The 17,530-nt window shown below is 43.9% G+C and overlaps 1 protein-coding gene across 1 annotated transcript; it reads right to left on the reverse strand.

The window, feature by feature from the left end:
* Nucleotides 1-378: 378 nt before the first annotated feature.
* Nucleotides 379-17,262, reverse strand: LOC120936087. The gene is made up of 3 exons (XM_040348197.1): nt 17,163-17,262; nt 7,741-7,862; nt 379-1,112 (listed from the first exon to the last, which is right to left on the reverse strand). The coding sequence occupies exons 2-3, from the start codon at nt 7,854-7,856 to the stop codon at nt 506-508; spliced, it is 723 nt and encodes a 240-aa protein (XP_040204131.1). The 5' UTR covers nt 7,857-7,862; nt 17,163-17,262; the 3' UTR covers nt 379-505.
* Nucleotides 17,263-17,530: the final 268 nt, after the last annotated feature.

A 17,530-nucleotide genomic window follows, 5' to 3' on the forward strand; every position in this document is an offset into this window, starting at 1 on the left:
TCCATTTTGCTTTTAAATGTCCTTATTTCTTCTAAAAATACTCACTTCCTGTTCTTCTGTCTGTAACTACACACCGTAATGCGAGGCTTTCTTCCTGGTGTAGAGAAAGCCTCTTGAGGGGGAAGTGGGCGCTCAGGAGTGTCAGGACACCAACTAACACACAGCTCATTTTTCTATCTGCAAAGTAGAGAGTGTCCTGACACTCCTGCTCGCCCCCTCCCCCATCAAGAGGCTTTCTCCACATCAGGGAGAAAGCCTCGCATTACGGTGGTGAGTTACAGACAGAAGAACAGGAAGTGAGGATTTCAAAGAAGAAATAAGGACATTTAAAAGCAAAATGGAAGGATGAGGTAAGTGAAGGAGGACTGCACTAAGGTAAAGGAAGCTATTTAGGGGGGGAAAAAAATCCTTTACAACCCCTTTAAACTAAAGGAGTTTTGAAGAAAAGCTGGGCTTTCCGAGATAACATAAAATAATGAATTCAGTTACTAATAAGTGTGCTTCCTTAATTCTTCTTTTTCTTACCAACACAGAAGTCTTTGTTCTTGTATGTGTTTTTCGAGGTATCAAAGCATCTGAGGCATTTGCCATCAAAGCAGCGATACACATCCATGTGCGCATTAATTCTCATCAAACCATCCCAAATTTCATCTATTTTGCTGACATTTAAACTATACAATTTATTGTATACAAATGCTTTGTTGATGTTGTTGATGTTGTTGTTATATTTTTTAAACACCTCAAGTTTCTCGATAATATTCCTCTGGTCATCTGGTTTGACACACCTTTCCACACATGGGGAGTTGAGAGTGTAGAAGATGGCAGAGGCTGGCGAAGGATTCTTATTCACAATGTCCTGGACGGGGGAGACGCTGGATCCAGTTGGTGGGAACAGCAAACGATATTCAGAATGAATTTTTTTATTAGTCTTCCCATCTTTGGCTCTTGCCAAAACCATCTGTCTTCCTGTGTAGGTTACTTTGTCATCCCTTACGGCATTGGCAATTTCATTGGGAATTTCATTTGGTAAGATTTTGGGTTTTTCACCATTGAGACTTAGAAGATCTTGTTTGGAGAAAACAACAGCATATGCATATTGGTTTGCTTCATTCCTAAATAATAATAAAAAAAACATAAAAAATAAATAAAATCAATAAATTAAAGAGAAAACATTTTATTTTAAAGCCCAACAAAAACGTTATTTTAAATTAGGTAAATATATTCCAAAACACACTAAAACAAAAGGTTTGCCAAGTCTGCTTTCTTTAGAAAGGCACAGAACCCTGAATAGAAAAGTTTGTACCCTGCCAATGGGCTGCAGAGAGAAAAAAAAATGTTGCTCTCTGTGTGTAATCAGTGGCCTGTCTGCAGTAGTCTGCCTGGTATCGCTGCTCAGAACCAGAGACAGAACCAGAACTTTACTGATTTCCAAACTACAATATAGGTCTGAGAGCCACATACTGTCAGGAAAATACTCAAGCTGTAGCTAGAGAGAACAAACTCTAAAGCCCTGTACACACGATCGGTTTGTCCGTTGAAAACAGACCGATGGGCTGTGTTCATGGAACAAACTGATCGTGTGTGGGCCCTATCAGTCTTTTCTCCATCGGTGTAAAAAAATAGAACATGTTTAAAATTTTTCCTATGGATTAAAAAAACGATAGAAAAAAACGATCGTCTGTGTGGAAGTCCATCGGAGAAAAATCCATGCATGCTCAGAATCAAATCGACGCATGCTCAGAAGCATTGAACTAAATTTTTCTCAGTCGTAGTGTTTTACGTCACCGCGTTTGGACACGGTCGGATTTTTGACTGATGGTGTGTAGGCAAGACTGATGAAAGTCGGCTTCATCGGTTATCCGACGAAAAAAAAATCCATCGGATTAGATTCCACCAGATATCCGATCATGTGTTCAGGGCTTAAGGCTAGTCATACACATTTAGATTTCTGTCACAAAAGAAATCACTTGTGGCTAAGTGGTTAACACTTCCACCCAGCAGCACTAGAGACGTCAGTTCAAATCTCAATGATGACACTACATGTCTGGAGTTTGCATGTTCTCCCTGTGCCTGCATGGGTTTCCTCCCACACTCCAAACACATGCTTGAAGGTTAATTGGCTTGTGTCTAAATTTACCATATGTATTATTGTGAGTTAAGGGCCTTAGATTGTAAGCTCCTTGAGGGCAGGGACTGATATGACATGTACAATATATATATATATATATATATGTGTGTGTAGCGCCGGGGTACTTCCAAGTACCGGTGCTGACAAAAATTAATGGGATAATCAGAGTGTAATTTGACTCTGATCTCAATTTTAATTCTAAAGAGGGTCTCTGTTTCAGCTGGGCTGTGCTGTGGGCTCATTCTATTGTTGCTGGGGTGTTATACCACCCCGGAGTGACAGGTGGCGCCAGTGGAGTCCAGGCTTGGGTGCCTCTTGCCAGCAGCCAATCAGGAGGGAGTTTCTCTTGCGGGGCATGCTGGGGGAGGGTACTTCTGGAACAGACGCCATTGAGGCGGGGGTTATTTTCCTGGTGTGGCACCCACCTTTAGGGTGATCACACATCACGGCCCCCCGGCGAGATGGCCTACCAGACCGGGGTGCGCGTGCCACGCGGTGTTCCTGGTTCCGGGATCATGTTGGCCCGGAAAATTTAAATCTGTGGCGGGGCCCCAGTAATCGACTGGGTCCCCAATTCTGAGAAGATCCCAAGCAAGATAGCTGTTCGGTGGGGAGTCCGCATGAGGAGAGCCAAGAGAGGCTGGCAATCCAATAGGGCCTCGACAATCCATCGGGGATCAAGGTAACCGGACACTGAAAGGTTGGATGTCAGCCATCTGTCGTCGGTAACCTAATTGAAAACTACCTGAAGCTGATCCAGGCACAAATTCTACCAAGGAGGATTGCCTCCATGATCTAAGTTCTAGGGAGGGTCTGTGGCAGAGATCTTTTCCCTCAAAATTCTTGAGTGATACTCTGGCTGCCAGGTCGGTGTGAGAGGCCTGTCCAGGTACACTATACCCACTCCGGCTGGAGTGGCGACGAAAGCAAAGTGTTGTTGGAAGCAGGATTGTTTCCGTATTGTTATGCCTGAATCTGCTGTTTCTTCTCCTCATCCATCTTTACTCTCTACCTCAAGTTTTACTGTTTTACCTTCTTGGGTAAATAAAAGTACAAGAAAAGGACACCTGCTGTTTGGACATTCCATTACTTTGGCTCTCATAAACTACCCTAGATGGCGGAGTCACAGAGGTAATGTGCCACCCAATCTATAACCAGCGGCTCCTTCGGGGGTGAGCGCTACATATATATATATATATATATATATATATATATATATATATATGTGTGAAGTGCTGCAAAAATGCAATATGTGTACCTGTAGATTGTAGTATATAATTCCCTCACCTACGCTAAACTGCATGGAAGGAGGAATCCCCCCTACCCACCTGTGGTGGAACTATCAGGGTCGCAGCAGTTGCACTTGCAACCAGGCCCTGGAGTTCCGCCACTGTGAGGGGCCTGTCCACCCGTTCTGCCACTGTGAGGCTTGTTCTGCCACTGTGAGGGGCCCACTTGTCCTGCCACTGTGAGGGGCCCACTCGTCCTGCCACTGGGAGGCCTGTTCTGCCACTGTCAGGGGCCCATCCGTCCTGCCACTGTGAGGCCTGTTCTGCCACTGTGAGGGGCCCACCTGTCCTGCCAGTGTGGGGGGGCGGCCACCACCCATTTAACACAGAGATCCATGTCCTATTAGGGAGAGGAGACCGATGGTGTGTCCCTTGTACATAGGGACACCCATCGGTCACCTCCCCCAGTCAGAGTCCTCCCCCCACAGTAAGAATCACCTAGAAGGGCACACATTTAACAGCTTGATCGCCCCCTAGTGTTAACCCCTTCCCTACCAGTCACATTTATACAGCAATCAGTGCAGTTTTATAGCACTGTTCACTGTATAAATGTGTCTGGTCCCAAAAATGTGTCAAAAGTGTCCGCAGTCCTGACAAAAATTGCAGATAACCGCCATTACTAGTAAAAAAAAAAAATTACATAAATCTATCCCCTATTTTGTAGGCGCTATAACTTTTGCGCAAACCAATCAATATACGCTTATTGCGATTTTTTTAACAAAAACATGTAGAAGAATACATTTCGGCCTAAACTGAGGAAAACATTTTTTTTTTTTTTAAATTGGATATTTATTATGGTAAAAAGTTAAAAATATTGTGTGTTTTTAAAAATTGTCGCTCTTTTTTGTTTATAGTGAAAAAAATAAAAACTGCAGGGGGGGATCAAATACCACCAAAAGAAAGCTCTGTTTGTTGGGAAAAAATTTAATTCAATTTGGTACGTCGCACGACCGCACAATTGTCATTTAAAATGTGACAGTGCTGAAAGCTGAAAATTGGCATGGGCAGGAAGGGGGTGAAAGTGCCCTGTATTGAAGTGGTTAAGGTTTGTTTTGACCCTGATCATGAAGGAGTTAATGGCTTTAGCAAACCTATCAGATCCTTTTAGGCATTTCTACTTAACTAAGAAACTGGGTAAAACCATGATGTAGGCTTCCAGCTGCACCAGAGTGACTCAGAGGCATCAATAACTACAGATACTACTATGAATGAAACCCAGTTCACTGTCACTGACCCATACAAAATAAGGAGTGCCGTACCTAAGATGAAGTGGCGGTCTGTCCATAGCTGGGGCGCAGGAGCGGCACCCGCCTAATCCATGCGCCCTGCCCCTAATCTACATGTAGCACGCCAGTAGCATGGATTCCAATGTTTTTTTTTTTTAAGCACATGATTTGAGCCTGAGACTCTAATTGGCTTCAAAAAAAGGGTGGGCTCAGGACGCAGAGAACTGCACCTTAAGCCCACCCAGTTGTGTGACAATAGTGAATAAATATTCGCTATTGTCTTCTTGATTCTCCTCCTGGCCTAACAGAAAGCAGGTCCTGAGACCCGATTGGCCAGGGAGCCTTAGGACTCCCAGCCAATCAGGTCTCGTGACCCACTTCCTGTTCGGCCGGGAGGAGAAGCAATGGACCCGGAGCGAAGAGCAAAGAGCTAGATCCTTATCATATGCCCCCTTAGGTAAGGAGGCCTCCGATCGCGTCCTCGGGACCCACTTCCTGTTTGGCCAGGAGGAGAAGCAATGGCCCCAGAGTGAGGAGCAAAGAACTAAATCTTTGTCATCTGCCTCACCCCCTAAAGTAAGGAGGCTTCTGATCGCAGCCTTCCCATCCATCTACCGGGGGTAATTGGCACCTTCCCGTCCGTCTCCGAGAGGGAGGGGGTGGATCACCTTTTTCCTGTTTGTCTCCCTGTCCATCTCCCTCAGGGGGGTTGGTGGGGGTGTTGTTGGTTCCCCCCCCCCCCAAATATTGAACACCAGTCACCACTGCTAAAATGGGTCAGTGTAACAATACGCCAAATAGATTCAGGTTTATGGATCGCAACTGTGGAGAATTCTCAGGTTCGAACCCAGGTTTCACTCTTAACTCAGTTAAGAGTTTGGGTTCTATCATCACAGCCTCAGTAAAGTAAATAGTGCTTATTCCAGCATAAGCAACATTAAAGTAAATCTTGGTATTAATGGTATAGCACAGGTATAGGGATAAGTGTAGCCGCAGTACTGGGACTGCACACTAGGGGTCAGACTGACTAGAGAAACTGAACTCAGGCATAGAAGCAAAGCAGGTAATTGGTATCTATAGCAGTGAGCACAACATGTGATCTGCAGTTCAAACTTGAGTGAAACTCCTTAGTAATTTAGCAATGAACATAGGCTTGAAAGCAAAGCGACAAGCATGGAGAGCAGAGCATAGTAATTGATAACTATAGCAATGAACTTTAACATGAGAGCTGTAGTTGTCTATAGCAGAGTACTTGCGGTTGCAGATAGCTGAGCATGGATGAGCGTCCTGGGAGCCTGGACCTGGTTGGTGAGAATGGCTGTGCCGTGCGTGGAGTCCTGGTGGTCCTAGTTCAGGAAGCTGGAGATCAGTAAGGTGAGTCTGGAAAGCCCAGGTGACAGTGGCGTTCTGTCAGCAATAGAGCAACCCCATTCTGTCAGTGCTGGGAGTTTAAATAGGCCGCACAGGAGCGAACCAGGAAGTACCACTAGGTGGAGCACCTCCGCAACCACCGTGGAGAGCAAGGCTGCAGGAAGTGAGAGGATATTCGGAAAGAAGGAAGAGAGTTGACTGGGAAAGAAACTATAGTAAATATCCCGAAAAAATATATAAAAAAACACACTTATTCCTCCGTTAAGGCCGATACGTATTCTACTACATATTTTTGGTAAAAAAAAATCACAATAAGCGTTTATTGATTGGTTTGCCCGAAAAGTTACAGGGCCAGATTTAGAGACATGAGCGGATCTTTGTGCGGGCGTAGCGTATCTTATTTACGCTACGCCGCCGCAAATTAGAGAGGCAAGTGCAGTATTCACAAAGCACTTGCGTCCTAAGTTACGGCGGCGTAGCGTAAATTGGCCGGCGTAAGCCCGCCTAATTCAAATGTGGAAGAGGTGGGCATGTTTTATGGTAATTACTCGTGACCCCACGTAAATGACGCTTCTTACGAACAGCGCATGCGCCGTCCATGGACGTATCCCAGTGCGCATTTTTAAATTACGCCGCAAATAGTCAATGCTTTAGACAATGGTCCCAAAAATGTGTCAAAATTGTCCGAAGTGTCCGCCATTATGTCGCAGTCACGAAAAAAATCGCTGATCGCCGCCATTAGTAGTAAAAATAAATAATAATAAAACTATCCCCTATTTTGTAAACGCTATAAATTTTGTGCAAACCAATCGATAAACGCTTATTGCGATTTTTTTTACCAAAAATAGGTAGAAGAATACGTATCGGCCTAAACTGAGGAAATTATTTTTTTTATATATGTTTTTGGGGGATATTTATTATAGCAAAAAGTAAATATTGCATTTTTTTCAAAATTGTCGCTCTATTTTTGTTTATAGCGCAAAAAATAAAAACCGCAGAGGTGATCAAATACCACCAAAAGAAAGCTCTATTTGTGGGGAAAAAAGGACGCCAATTTTGTTTGGGAGCCATGTCACACGACCGCGCAATTGTCTGTTAAAGCGACGCAGTGCCGAATTGTAAAAACCCCTTGGGTCATTTAGCAGCATATTGGTCCGGTCCTTAAGTGGTTAAAAAACCGATAGAAAAAACTGATCGTCTGTGGGGAAATCCATCGGTTAAAAATCAACGCATGCTCAGAATCAAGTCGATGCATGCTCGGAAGCATTGAACTTCATTTTTCTCAGCACGTCGTTGTGTTTTACGTCACCGCGTTCTGACACAAACAATTTTTTTAACTGATGGTATGTAGGCACGACTGATGAAAGTCAGCTTCATCGGATATCTGATGAAAAAAATCCATCAGTCCGTTTTCATCAGATGAACCGATCGTGTGTACGTGGCATAACACATTCTCTTACTGTTTTTATTTTCCTTTATTTATACTCTCTCCCTTCCAGTTATAAAGAAGCATGGGATAGTGTGCAATTCCTGACAGTACTAGATACTTTTGACAATTGCTGGTGACTAAGCGAGGACAGTGGTGGGGAACTGAGCAGAAGGAATATGGTGGCCAAAGTAAGGGGGGTGGAGGGATCCTGGGGTAAGGTGGGTTGAACATTATCTGGCAGGTTTCCTTTAGTTGATCATTATTGTAATGATTACACATACAAGTAACAATGCTTACGGATTGAAATGTTTTCTGATGTAATCTGTCGCTCTTTTAACTTGATCTTCAGTAAGCGGGGTGACAGTCACGATGCAACTCCATAGGCACAGCAATGTCAAGATGATACGTGCCATTTTAACCTGCAATTAAGAGATATTTGATAAATGTTTCCTACATGTTAACATATACTTATCCTTAATAATATATGTAATGTGTAAGTTATAACTTCACTTTGTCATGTGTCACTGATGGATTATATTCTTGAATTTGGCTGCCTGCCTGCCTGTGGCGGCACCTAGCTGCTCATTTCTCCAGCAGGAATCAGAAGATTTCTGCCACTTCTATTTGCACTGGAATAAATCACTGGTGTAAATGTATCTGTACTGCAAACTGCAGAAACTACACCTGATACAGCCATCACTAAGGCTGCATTCACACCTCCGCGACAAGATACGCCGCATACGCGGCGTATTTTGCCGCGAGTGTGCAACTTTTTTTTTTTTTACAAAGCCTTCCCATTGCTTTGTATGGCCGAACGCCAATGCCGCCTGAAAGAAAGGGTCCGGGACTTTTTTTCAGGCGACAGGCGTACGGCGTCTATGAGATGTGAACCATCTCCATAGACAGCAATGGGAATTCTCCCCTCTAGCGGCACAAGCGTCCAGCGTTTTGTCGCCTAGATGTGAATGGGCTCTAAATAGTAAACCATCACCAGTCCATGCATTCTATATTAAATCCACATACCAGAGGAGTAATGAAACAGCACTAGCAAAAAATACCTGCAAAATAATTAGAGGGTAGATTCCTTTTTTCTTCTGGCTGAACATTACTTGCAGCTAACCGCTATTTATGTAAGTTGCTGGGGTTGTGTCCAGTGGCAGTTGGTGGGATAGTAAGGCCTATTTCACACTAGCGGACCGTTCGTCTGTTTATTACAATAAATCCCTATGGGATTGCGTCCGTTAGCGGATGGAGCATCCGCTAACGTCCGCAACCATCTGCGTCCGTCAGGATCCGTTTTTTCAGATGGAAGAAAACCCTATTTTTCTTCCGTCCGGCGGAACGGATCGGATGAAGACGGACAGACGGTCCGTCTTCATCCAATTCCCCATAGGGGAGAGCGGAGGAGAGACAGGGCGGTCTCTGCACTGTGTGCGGGGACCGCCCTATCCGCCGACAGCTCAGCGGGGATTACGGAGGATCCCCGCTGAGCTTTTGCGGACACACGGAGCGGACACAAAAACGGTCCGCTCCATGTGAAAGGACCCTTAAACCGTTTTTCTTCAGAACTTAACAATACGTGTTTGTTTACTTTGGCATTTAGTCATAAGGGCTTATCATATTTAGTATTTTCTGCTGAAATGCAATTTTAATTTCGATCTTGTTTAAATTGTCATAAAGAAGACCTTCGCTGTACTTGATTCAAGCAATGGCAGTTAATGGAGCTTAGCAATAAAGTCAGAGAAAGACAGACTGCAGTAATAAAGTGAAGCTAAATTAGAGAGGGACACAAAAGTGGCTTTTTTGTTTTACAAAGATGATAGTAGACATTTTGTGTTGTATGCTGGAAGTCAGGACAACATTTTTTAAATTGAAGTACTTTAATAAATGTGCATTATTTGTCTAATTACCTGGGTGATGTATAAGCAAGTACAGCAATATATGATTGTTATCAGCTATTTTGATTGCCCTATGATCTGAGGGTATGTATGAACCATGTATGTTTCTGACACTGTGTTTGAGTAAGGCCCCTTTCACACGGGGCAGCAGAGGTGCGGTGACGGTATAGCGCCGCTAAAAATAGCGGCGCTATACCGTCGGAATTGCCGCAGGATTCGGCCGCTAGCGGTGCGGTATTAACCGGGTTAATACCGCTCGCAATGCGCCTCTTTAGAGGCGCATTGCAGGCGGTGTTACCGCGGTTTACCATTGTTTTAAATGGGAAGGAGCGGTACACACACCGCTCCTCTCACCGCTCCAAAGATGCTACTAGCAGGAGATTTTTTTTTCTCCTGCCAGGAGAAGGTTGGGGCAGGAGTTTTTCAGGCTCTATTGTTAGCGCTGTACCGACTGAAAAACTCCTCAGTGTGAAAGGGGCCTTAGAGAGGAGGTCTAGGGCTAGAATTATTGCTCTCGCTCTAACAATCGTGTTGATACCTCACATGTGTGGTTTGAACACCGTTTTCGGATGTGTTCGCCTCTGCACGCGAGCTCGGCGGGGCGTGTTTACATTTTTTTTTTTACATTTCTTATTTATTTTACCTTTTCTTTTTTCTTTTTACACTGTTCTTTTAAAAAAAAATGGTGTCACTTGTATTTCTATTTTAAGGAATGTAAACATACCTTGTAATAGAAAAAAAGCATGACAGGACTTCTTAAATATGAGATCTGGGGTCACAAAGACCTCAGATCTCACATTTACGCAAAAAATGCAATAAAAAAATCACAAAAATGTCTCTTTAGGAGCTGTGGGCAAAAGTTTTGACGTCGCTTCCGCCCTGCAATGGTATGGAGATGGGTGGGGGCCATCTTCACCTAAGGCCCTGTACAGACGAGCGGATATCCGATGAAAACGGTCCGCCGGACCGTTTCCATCGGATATGTCCGCTGGCGGATTTTGATCTGATGGCTGTACACACCATCAGATCAAAATCCCAGCGGAAAACATCCGCGGTGACGTGTCGCGACGTGGCCGCGACGATGACGCGGCGACGTGCGCGACCCAGGAAGGTAAATACTTCCACGCATGCGTCGAATCACTTCGACGCATGCGAGGGATGGGGATCGGTCGGACTTATCCGGTGAGTCTGTACAGACGACCGGATAAGTCCGACGGACAGGTTTCCAGCGGATAAATTTCTTCGCATGCTAAGAAATTTTTATCCGCTGGAAAACGGTCGGCTGGACAAATGTCCGCCGAAAAAATGTCCGCTAGGCCGTACACACGACCGGATTTATCTGCTGGAACTGATCCGCGGATAAATCCCAGCGGACAGATCCGGTCGTGTGTACAAGGCCTAACTCATCTCAATACCACAGAGGACAGCAGACCCAATCACCTCCACCGCTACCGACAAAGTAAGCGGCGGAGGGCACAGTAGCGCGGCCTCTCCCACCCCCAATAAAAGTGATCTCACGGAGAATCCGCCACAGAGACCACTTTTATCTAAAAGAGGACCACCCGCTGAAGAAGAGGATACCAGGGATTATTAAAGCTAGCTGCTACCATAACAACGATAACCCTGTTCAAAGTGCCGCTGTATGACAGCAAGCGGTCCGTAAGTGGTTAACAAAAAACATTTGTACTGTGCATTTTATTCTAAAGGGATTTTCATCTTTTGTGTTGGGATTTTCTGCTGAAATTTAGTTTGAATGTAAAACTTGTTACACATATTTACATACCTCCCAACTTTTGAACTTGAGGATGAGGGACATTTCAGCGATATAGTGACCAATAGTAGGTGTGGCCAACCATGATAGTGGGAGGGGCTTAATGGCAGTGGTTAAAAAAAACCTGGGCTTTCCTTCATACCTATAAAATGTGCTTTGATTGCTGTGCCACAAGCTGGAGTCTCAGGGATGCATATAGCTGAGGATGTTCATACATGAGAGGTATCTTCAAGAACATCGAAATGAGAGCAATAATTCCCAGTCCAAATTCACAGTTTAACCGCTTGTCCATCGCCGGCCGCCATATGATGGCCGGACGGTGGAGCTCTCGTTCTGGGCGGGCGTCATATGACCAATGTTCATAATTGATCGGGGATGGGTTTGGGCATATATGGATGTTTATGTATATGTACATATATGCATATGTATATGTGTAGGTGTGCAGACCTTACTGCATACATGTGTATGTTTATATATATATATATATGCGTACGTTTATAGGTTTATGTGTGTGTATGGGCATGTATATGTGTATGTATATATGTATATAGGTGTGTATATGTATATATGTGTATGCCTTGACGAATTATAGATTCCAGTATGTTTTTGTGTTTATGTGTGTATGCACATCAGGGATGTATTTAGGTTTTGTGCTGCCCTAGGCCTGACTAAACTCGTGCACCCCCTAATTTAAATATGACCCACCCTTTCCTGTCAAGGCCACACCCCTTGCGGTTTAAGACCCACCCTGAAATTTTCAAGTGGGGACACTAGTTCTGATAGCCTGGGGGGCAATGGATTCCCTTAATTTGCATAGATTTCCTCTCACTTCCTGTTTGGCTATGGGACAGGAAGTGAAGGGAAATCTCTGCAATGGAACAGGGATGGTAAAAAATTTGAAGCAACGCCCCCCCCCCCCCCCCACAGTTGCAGAATGCCAACCGCCCACAAACTGGAAGCAGTGCGGCCGATTTATGGGGGCGCTAAACTAATTTGCCTAACAGTGTAGCAAGCCGGCGGGGACACTGTCCGTGCTGCCCCCCTGCAAAGTGCTGCCCTAGGCCTGGGCCTTGTTGCCCTAGGCCTGGGCCTTGTTGGCCTAGGCCAGGATACAGCATTGATGCATATATATATATATATATATATATATATATATATATATATATATATATAGTTTTTTCTGTCATTCCGAATTCCTTTTTTATATTAAAAAAAAAAAAGAAAAAGGGACAACACACAATAGAGACTAAAAAGGTTAACCCAGTTGTTTTTTTCTCTGACAGCCTTTCCTTGCAGTCCAGTTTTACAAAAAGATCCTCAACATACCATTAGGTAAGTGACTACAACTATCAGGTAAGTTTTAAAAAAAATTGAAATAAAAGAGCACTTGGGTACTCTTTATGGAGGAGAAAACAGAGTCTCTGTCTTTTCCTTGTCTTACAGCCCGCAGCATCAATCAAACCACAGAGAGGCGCAGGATAAGAGGTCAAAAGTTCACGGGGCCTCAAAGAGTGGTCACTCTGCTTCAGCCCACGCACCTCATAGCCGCAGGTCTTCCCTGCATTCGGCCTGAAAATCTCCCTCTCCACATCATCCCGCCAACCCCAAAGACAAAGTCTGCTGGGTCTGCGGAGATATTGCACTTCCAAAAAAATTGGTCTGCAGATCCTGTTTTCTAGAAACAGGCAGAGATGAGGAAAAGGAAAAGCAAGAATACTGGGTCAACATTAAAAAACTATTAAAGGACTCAATCCATGAGTTATCTTCATCCCGAGATCTTGCTACCCCTTCATCTGAGGAGGTTTCCGCTAAAATCCCGGCCCAGCAAATAAACGCAGGGGCCAGTCCAAAGACCAGAGATACATCCGAGGAAAGAAGATCCACCTCTGATTCTGGGATATCTTATACATTTCTAGCAACATTATTGCGAATGATGTTAGAAGGCCAGGTCGCCTATATCTACCCTTGTGGGCTGTACCCTCCAGCTGACAGAAGCACGCAGCCATCTGTTTCCTCACCATCGGTGGGCACCTCTGCCGGTAAAATAGAAAGAAATGGGACACTTCCCTCTGAGGATGCAGCGTCCCCAGAAGATGTATTGGATCACAAGATTGATGACGACCTCAAAAGTGTTTATCTGGCAGCTGAGAGGGCACAAAAAACAGCAACTGCTTTAGCTTCGGCTTTCGAAACAAGGGCGTGGTCTATCAATTTTGAAAAAGCCTTGAGACAGGGTCTCGAGCCGGATGAAATTGTCAAGGCCCTGGTTTCAGCCTCTATGGCTGACGCAGCAGCTGATACACTAAAATGTTCTGCTCAGACCTTACTGCATTCTGTATCTGCCAGGGAGTATAGGAAAAGGCAAAGGGATTCCCAGTCTGCCCAGTCTTAGACATAAGGAAAAGGGAGGATGCATCTAGCTCTCCCGGAAATCAGAAATCCTTTTGACTTAAGTTCTCACCCACCTAAGCTGGGCCAGCAGGAGCCTGGCTCAGTACTGCCACTCTAGTTTAACGAAAACCTTGCACTTCCACAATTTTCATTGGCCACTTCCAGGAAATAAAAAACCCTAGCACAACAGCCACCATACATCCTTGCTGCTTACCAAAGCCTGCAATTCCGGAATAGAAGCGCAGGATTCTGATTCAGCTCATACAGAAGTTAATACATTAGGAATCTCAGTTCCAAGTTTTTAAGGCTTTTTGGGGGTTCATTTTGCCTCACCCTTTCTCTTTTTGTTGTTCCAAAAATATAAAAGTGTATCTGAAGGTCAGCTCCGGATCTGAGGCAAGCTTATAAAGCTGGAACTCCTCAAGAAAGGACCTCTTAAATACAAGATTCATGGCAGTTCGACCAAAGTTAAGATGGTCGCTATAAACCTCAAAGGTTTCCACCTACTCATTCATCTTGTCCTCCAACACCTTTCTACGTTTCAAGGCATTAGGGGTCCTCGTTTGCAATATTAATGCCTACCTTTGTGCACGCCATTTGCCCGGGATCCCCGGGGAGGTTCCAGTGTACATATTTTGCTTTGCTTAGCCTTTAAAAGTTGCGCATTCTGCACGTTCGGGACGATGTTCTGACCTCATCTCATTTCAATAAAAAGGCTCCAAGCTCATATACAGGAGATGTATGATCACCTTGGCATAAGTACATCTGGCTAAATAACTACGCAAAAAAGATAATGGGTGATGTCTGTCCTTAGAGGAAAATAATTCCCCAACCACAGCCTAAGTGGGAAAATGACAATCAGAGCCATATCAACAACACAATGTCTGGATCCCCCAGCATCCTCCGCCTGATTTCCAGTAGTGCGGTGGAAACATAAGGGAAAGGTTCGTATCTCAGAGGATTCTACTTTTCAGGAGTAGTATCGATCCTATACTATAGTCAAGTCTTCGCGATCAGTGGAGTCGCTACCAGTTGGTTCCCATCCCTTGGCCACCCCTGTATCAGAGGCAGTTCACCTGAATTGAAGCGACCTTTAAGGGACTCAGTTAACCCAGGGTAGTTGGCATTAAAATACGGAAAGTTCAGTTTCCAATATTCTGGAGTCGACTGCCGCTGGTATACCAATATTCTGCCAAAACATTCCCTCTGAGGGACGAGTAAATTTCCATGAGTTATGAGTTATAGGCAGAAAGTCGACCTTAACCTGTGTCCAGATCTAAGGGGCAAACAGACGCACAGGCAGGTCATCATCCTGATGAGACACGAGGCCGACGGAATTTCACTAGCCTCAAGACAGTTGATAGTCCAAAGAAAAAAAAAGAGAGGAAGTATCAACCCCAATGCGTGATTCAGCCTGCCTTCCAAGGGGTTTGTCCTCATGGGTCAACCCGCTGATAAAACCTCTTCCCCCTTTTTTGGTGCAACTCCAATCAAATTATTGAGACACCCTGTTCCTTCATAAAATCTCCCAGTCTCAAGATTGATACAGATGGACACCCTCCTATCCAGCTAATCGCCAGCACCTAACGGAAGATTGAATTACTTTCTCGACTACAGAACATTGGTTGGTCTAAAAAAATTTGATACACTCTGCTAGTCGTGCCGTTTCTATACGGTCCTTTATTGCTTCCAGTTGCGCACAATCGTATGTCCTGGGGAGATCTCTCCCATCCACTTCCAGAGTCCCTGGAGTTAATCATCTAAAAAATTGAGCAGGGAAAAAGGGAAGAGTTGAGTTGCTCTCACGAGATAAACGGCACTTCAATCCAGGAAGTCTCCCTCCATCGGCACCTATGACAGACTTCAGAAAAAAACGTCTATTCATGGATACTAGGTGTTTTCAGGCCTGTAAATCCCGGCTATCTTAAGATAGGGTTCTTGGCACTGGGAGATTCAGGCTTGAGCCTTTTTGCAGCCCTGTCAGACATCAGATGGATCCTGAGTCTGTGGTTAGAACGTCCCTCAAGAGCAATCCTTATTTTAAGGTCTCCAAATGGATCTGCTGCGTCCAAAGCGGGATCTGCCTTCGGTACTCAATGTACTTGCAGCTTTTCATTCACATGCACGCAAGAATCTTCTCTGTAAGATTCTGTAAGTTTCTTTTTTCCAGCCCTATTCCTAAGCACCATCTCCTCTGTCCAAAGGATCTTGGAAACCCAAGCCTCAGGGGCTGAGGACTCCGATATTGCAATCTATTTAAACAAATTGGTCATCTGGCTGTCTCGCCAGTTCAGATCCAGAGCTTCCTCTGCGAACCATCTCAACCAGGAATAGGGGTTTCCAGCTCTTTCGGTGCGTTCCAGCGACTCCTGACTGCCCGAACCAGATAGAGGAAAAACTTCCTCAGGCATTTTTTGGTCTGACATAAATCTTCCAGGGATGCTTCCGGCTTACCTTAAAGCAAAAAAAAAGAGAGAAAGACCGTAGGCATCAGGACAACTTCGGCAAGTTGGATGGTTCATCTTATCCAGAGAACGTAGCGGGCTAGTGGTCCTCCGGTCAAAAAGTTAAAAAATACTTGTGCGGGGAATGGCATCTTCCTGGGCTACAGTAACGCAAGATTTCTCCAGAAGCTCTGTCATTGGGCAAACCGGTCATTCTACACCACATTTATGACCCAGTGGGGTCTGCACTTACTCATAGTGGCATAAGGGGAAAAGTCTTTTTGGCTGTCTACTCTATAATGGAGATTAAAATATTTTTGCAGCAACCCTCCCTGTGAGCGAGTTATTAACCATATGTATGCTGACATGGAAGGCACCAGGAAAACGGAAAATTGAATACTTACCTTTCCATAATTTTCCTTTCCTGGTGCCTGTCCATGGCAGCATACGCCCTCCCTTTCTACAAATCCTTAAATGTTTGAGTCTAGTTACAAGAATGGTGTATGAGGGAGGTTGACACTCTTTGAAAGAGTTATAATTGGTCCTGTGGGTTGGTTAGGGGCGCAGTAACCAACCATATGTATGCTGCCATGGACAGGCACCAGGAAAGGAAAATTACGGAAAGGTAAGTGATCAATTTTCCGTTGTAAACTGGTAACATGTTAAAGACTTTTAAAGCATTGTCTATGGAAAATCTTGGGTACCATAGTCTGTTGCGATTTCGCAGTTTTTTAAGACTTGACATGTTTGGTATCTATTTACTCAACGCAACTTAATTTTTTTTATATTTTACCAAAAAAATTGGGTATTATATTTGTGTTTGTTTTCTTAATTTTTGTGTATTTTTTCCTAAAAATATGCATTTGATAAACAACTCCAAATATATTGTGCGACTTAAAAAAAAATGCAACTATAATAATTTAATTTTTTTAGGGTCTTGGAAAATAAATACTTTTTGGAGGTTTTGCAGTAATTTCTAGCACAAAATGCAGATTCTAACTAGTGCAGAAAAGTTAAAAAAAAAAATAGAAAAGTGGTTAAGCTACACTGGCTCTATAAACTACTACATACTGTACAGTTAAACTGTTTTTTTCATCAGACTGTGCAAAATATTTATATTGTGCTCACATATATACACAATATTGTAAAAACATAAGCATGATACTTCCTGCCACAAGCATAACCAATACCTCATTTTCCCCATTATTACTGTACCTGACAATGAAAATGTGTCTTATTCCAAAATCTTCCTCTGCAGTGATACTTCTGTGATCAAGTTTTTATACAAAGCTTTATCAATAAGGATGTTGACTTTTTCCTTCAGGAAATAGTACTTACCTTGTAATTTGCATAAACGTGCAGGGGAATTCAATTCCAGTAAAATGAGAACGTTTTCCACAGGAATGAATGATGCAATAAATAATTGACAAGGTAAAAAAAAAACGTTGAGCAATAAATGAAATACAGTAAAACCTGTTTGAGAGCGCTTTGCAAGACAAGCAAAATGTTTTTATAAATTTTGCCTTGATATACAAGCGATGTCTTGATACAAGAGTAGCGTCATGTCACAACTAAGTATAAAA

The sequence above is a fragment of the Rana temporaria genome, chromosome 4, assembly GCF_905171775.1.
Source record: "Rana temporaria chromosome 4, aRanTem1.1, whole genome shotgun sequence".
Lineage (NCBI taxonomy): Eukaryota > Metazoa > Chordata > Amphibia > Anura > Ranidae > Rana > Rana temporaria.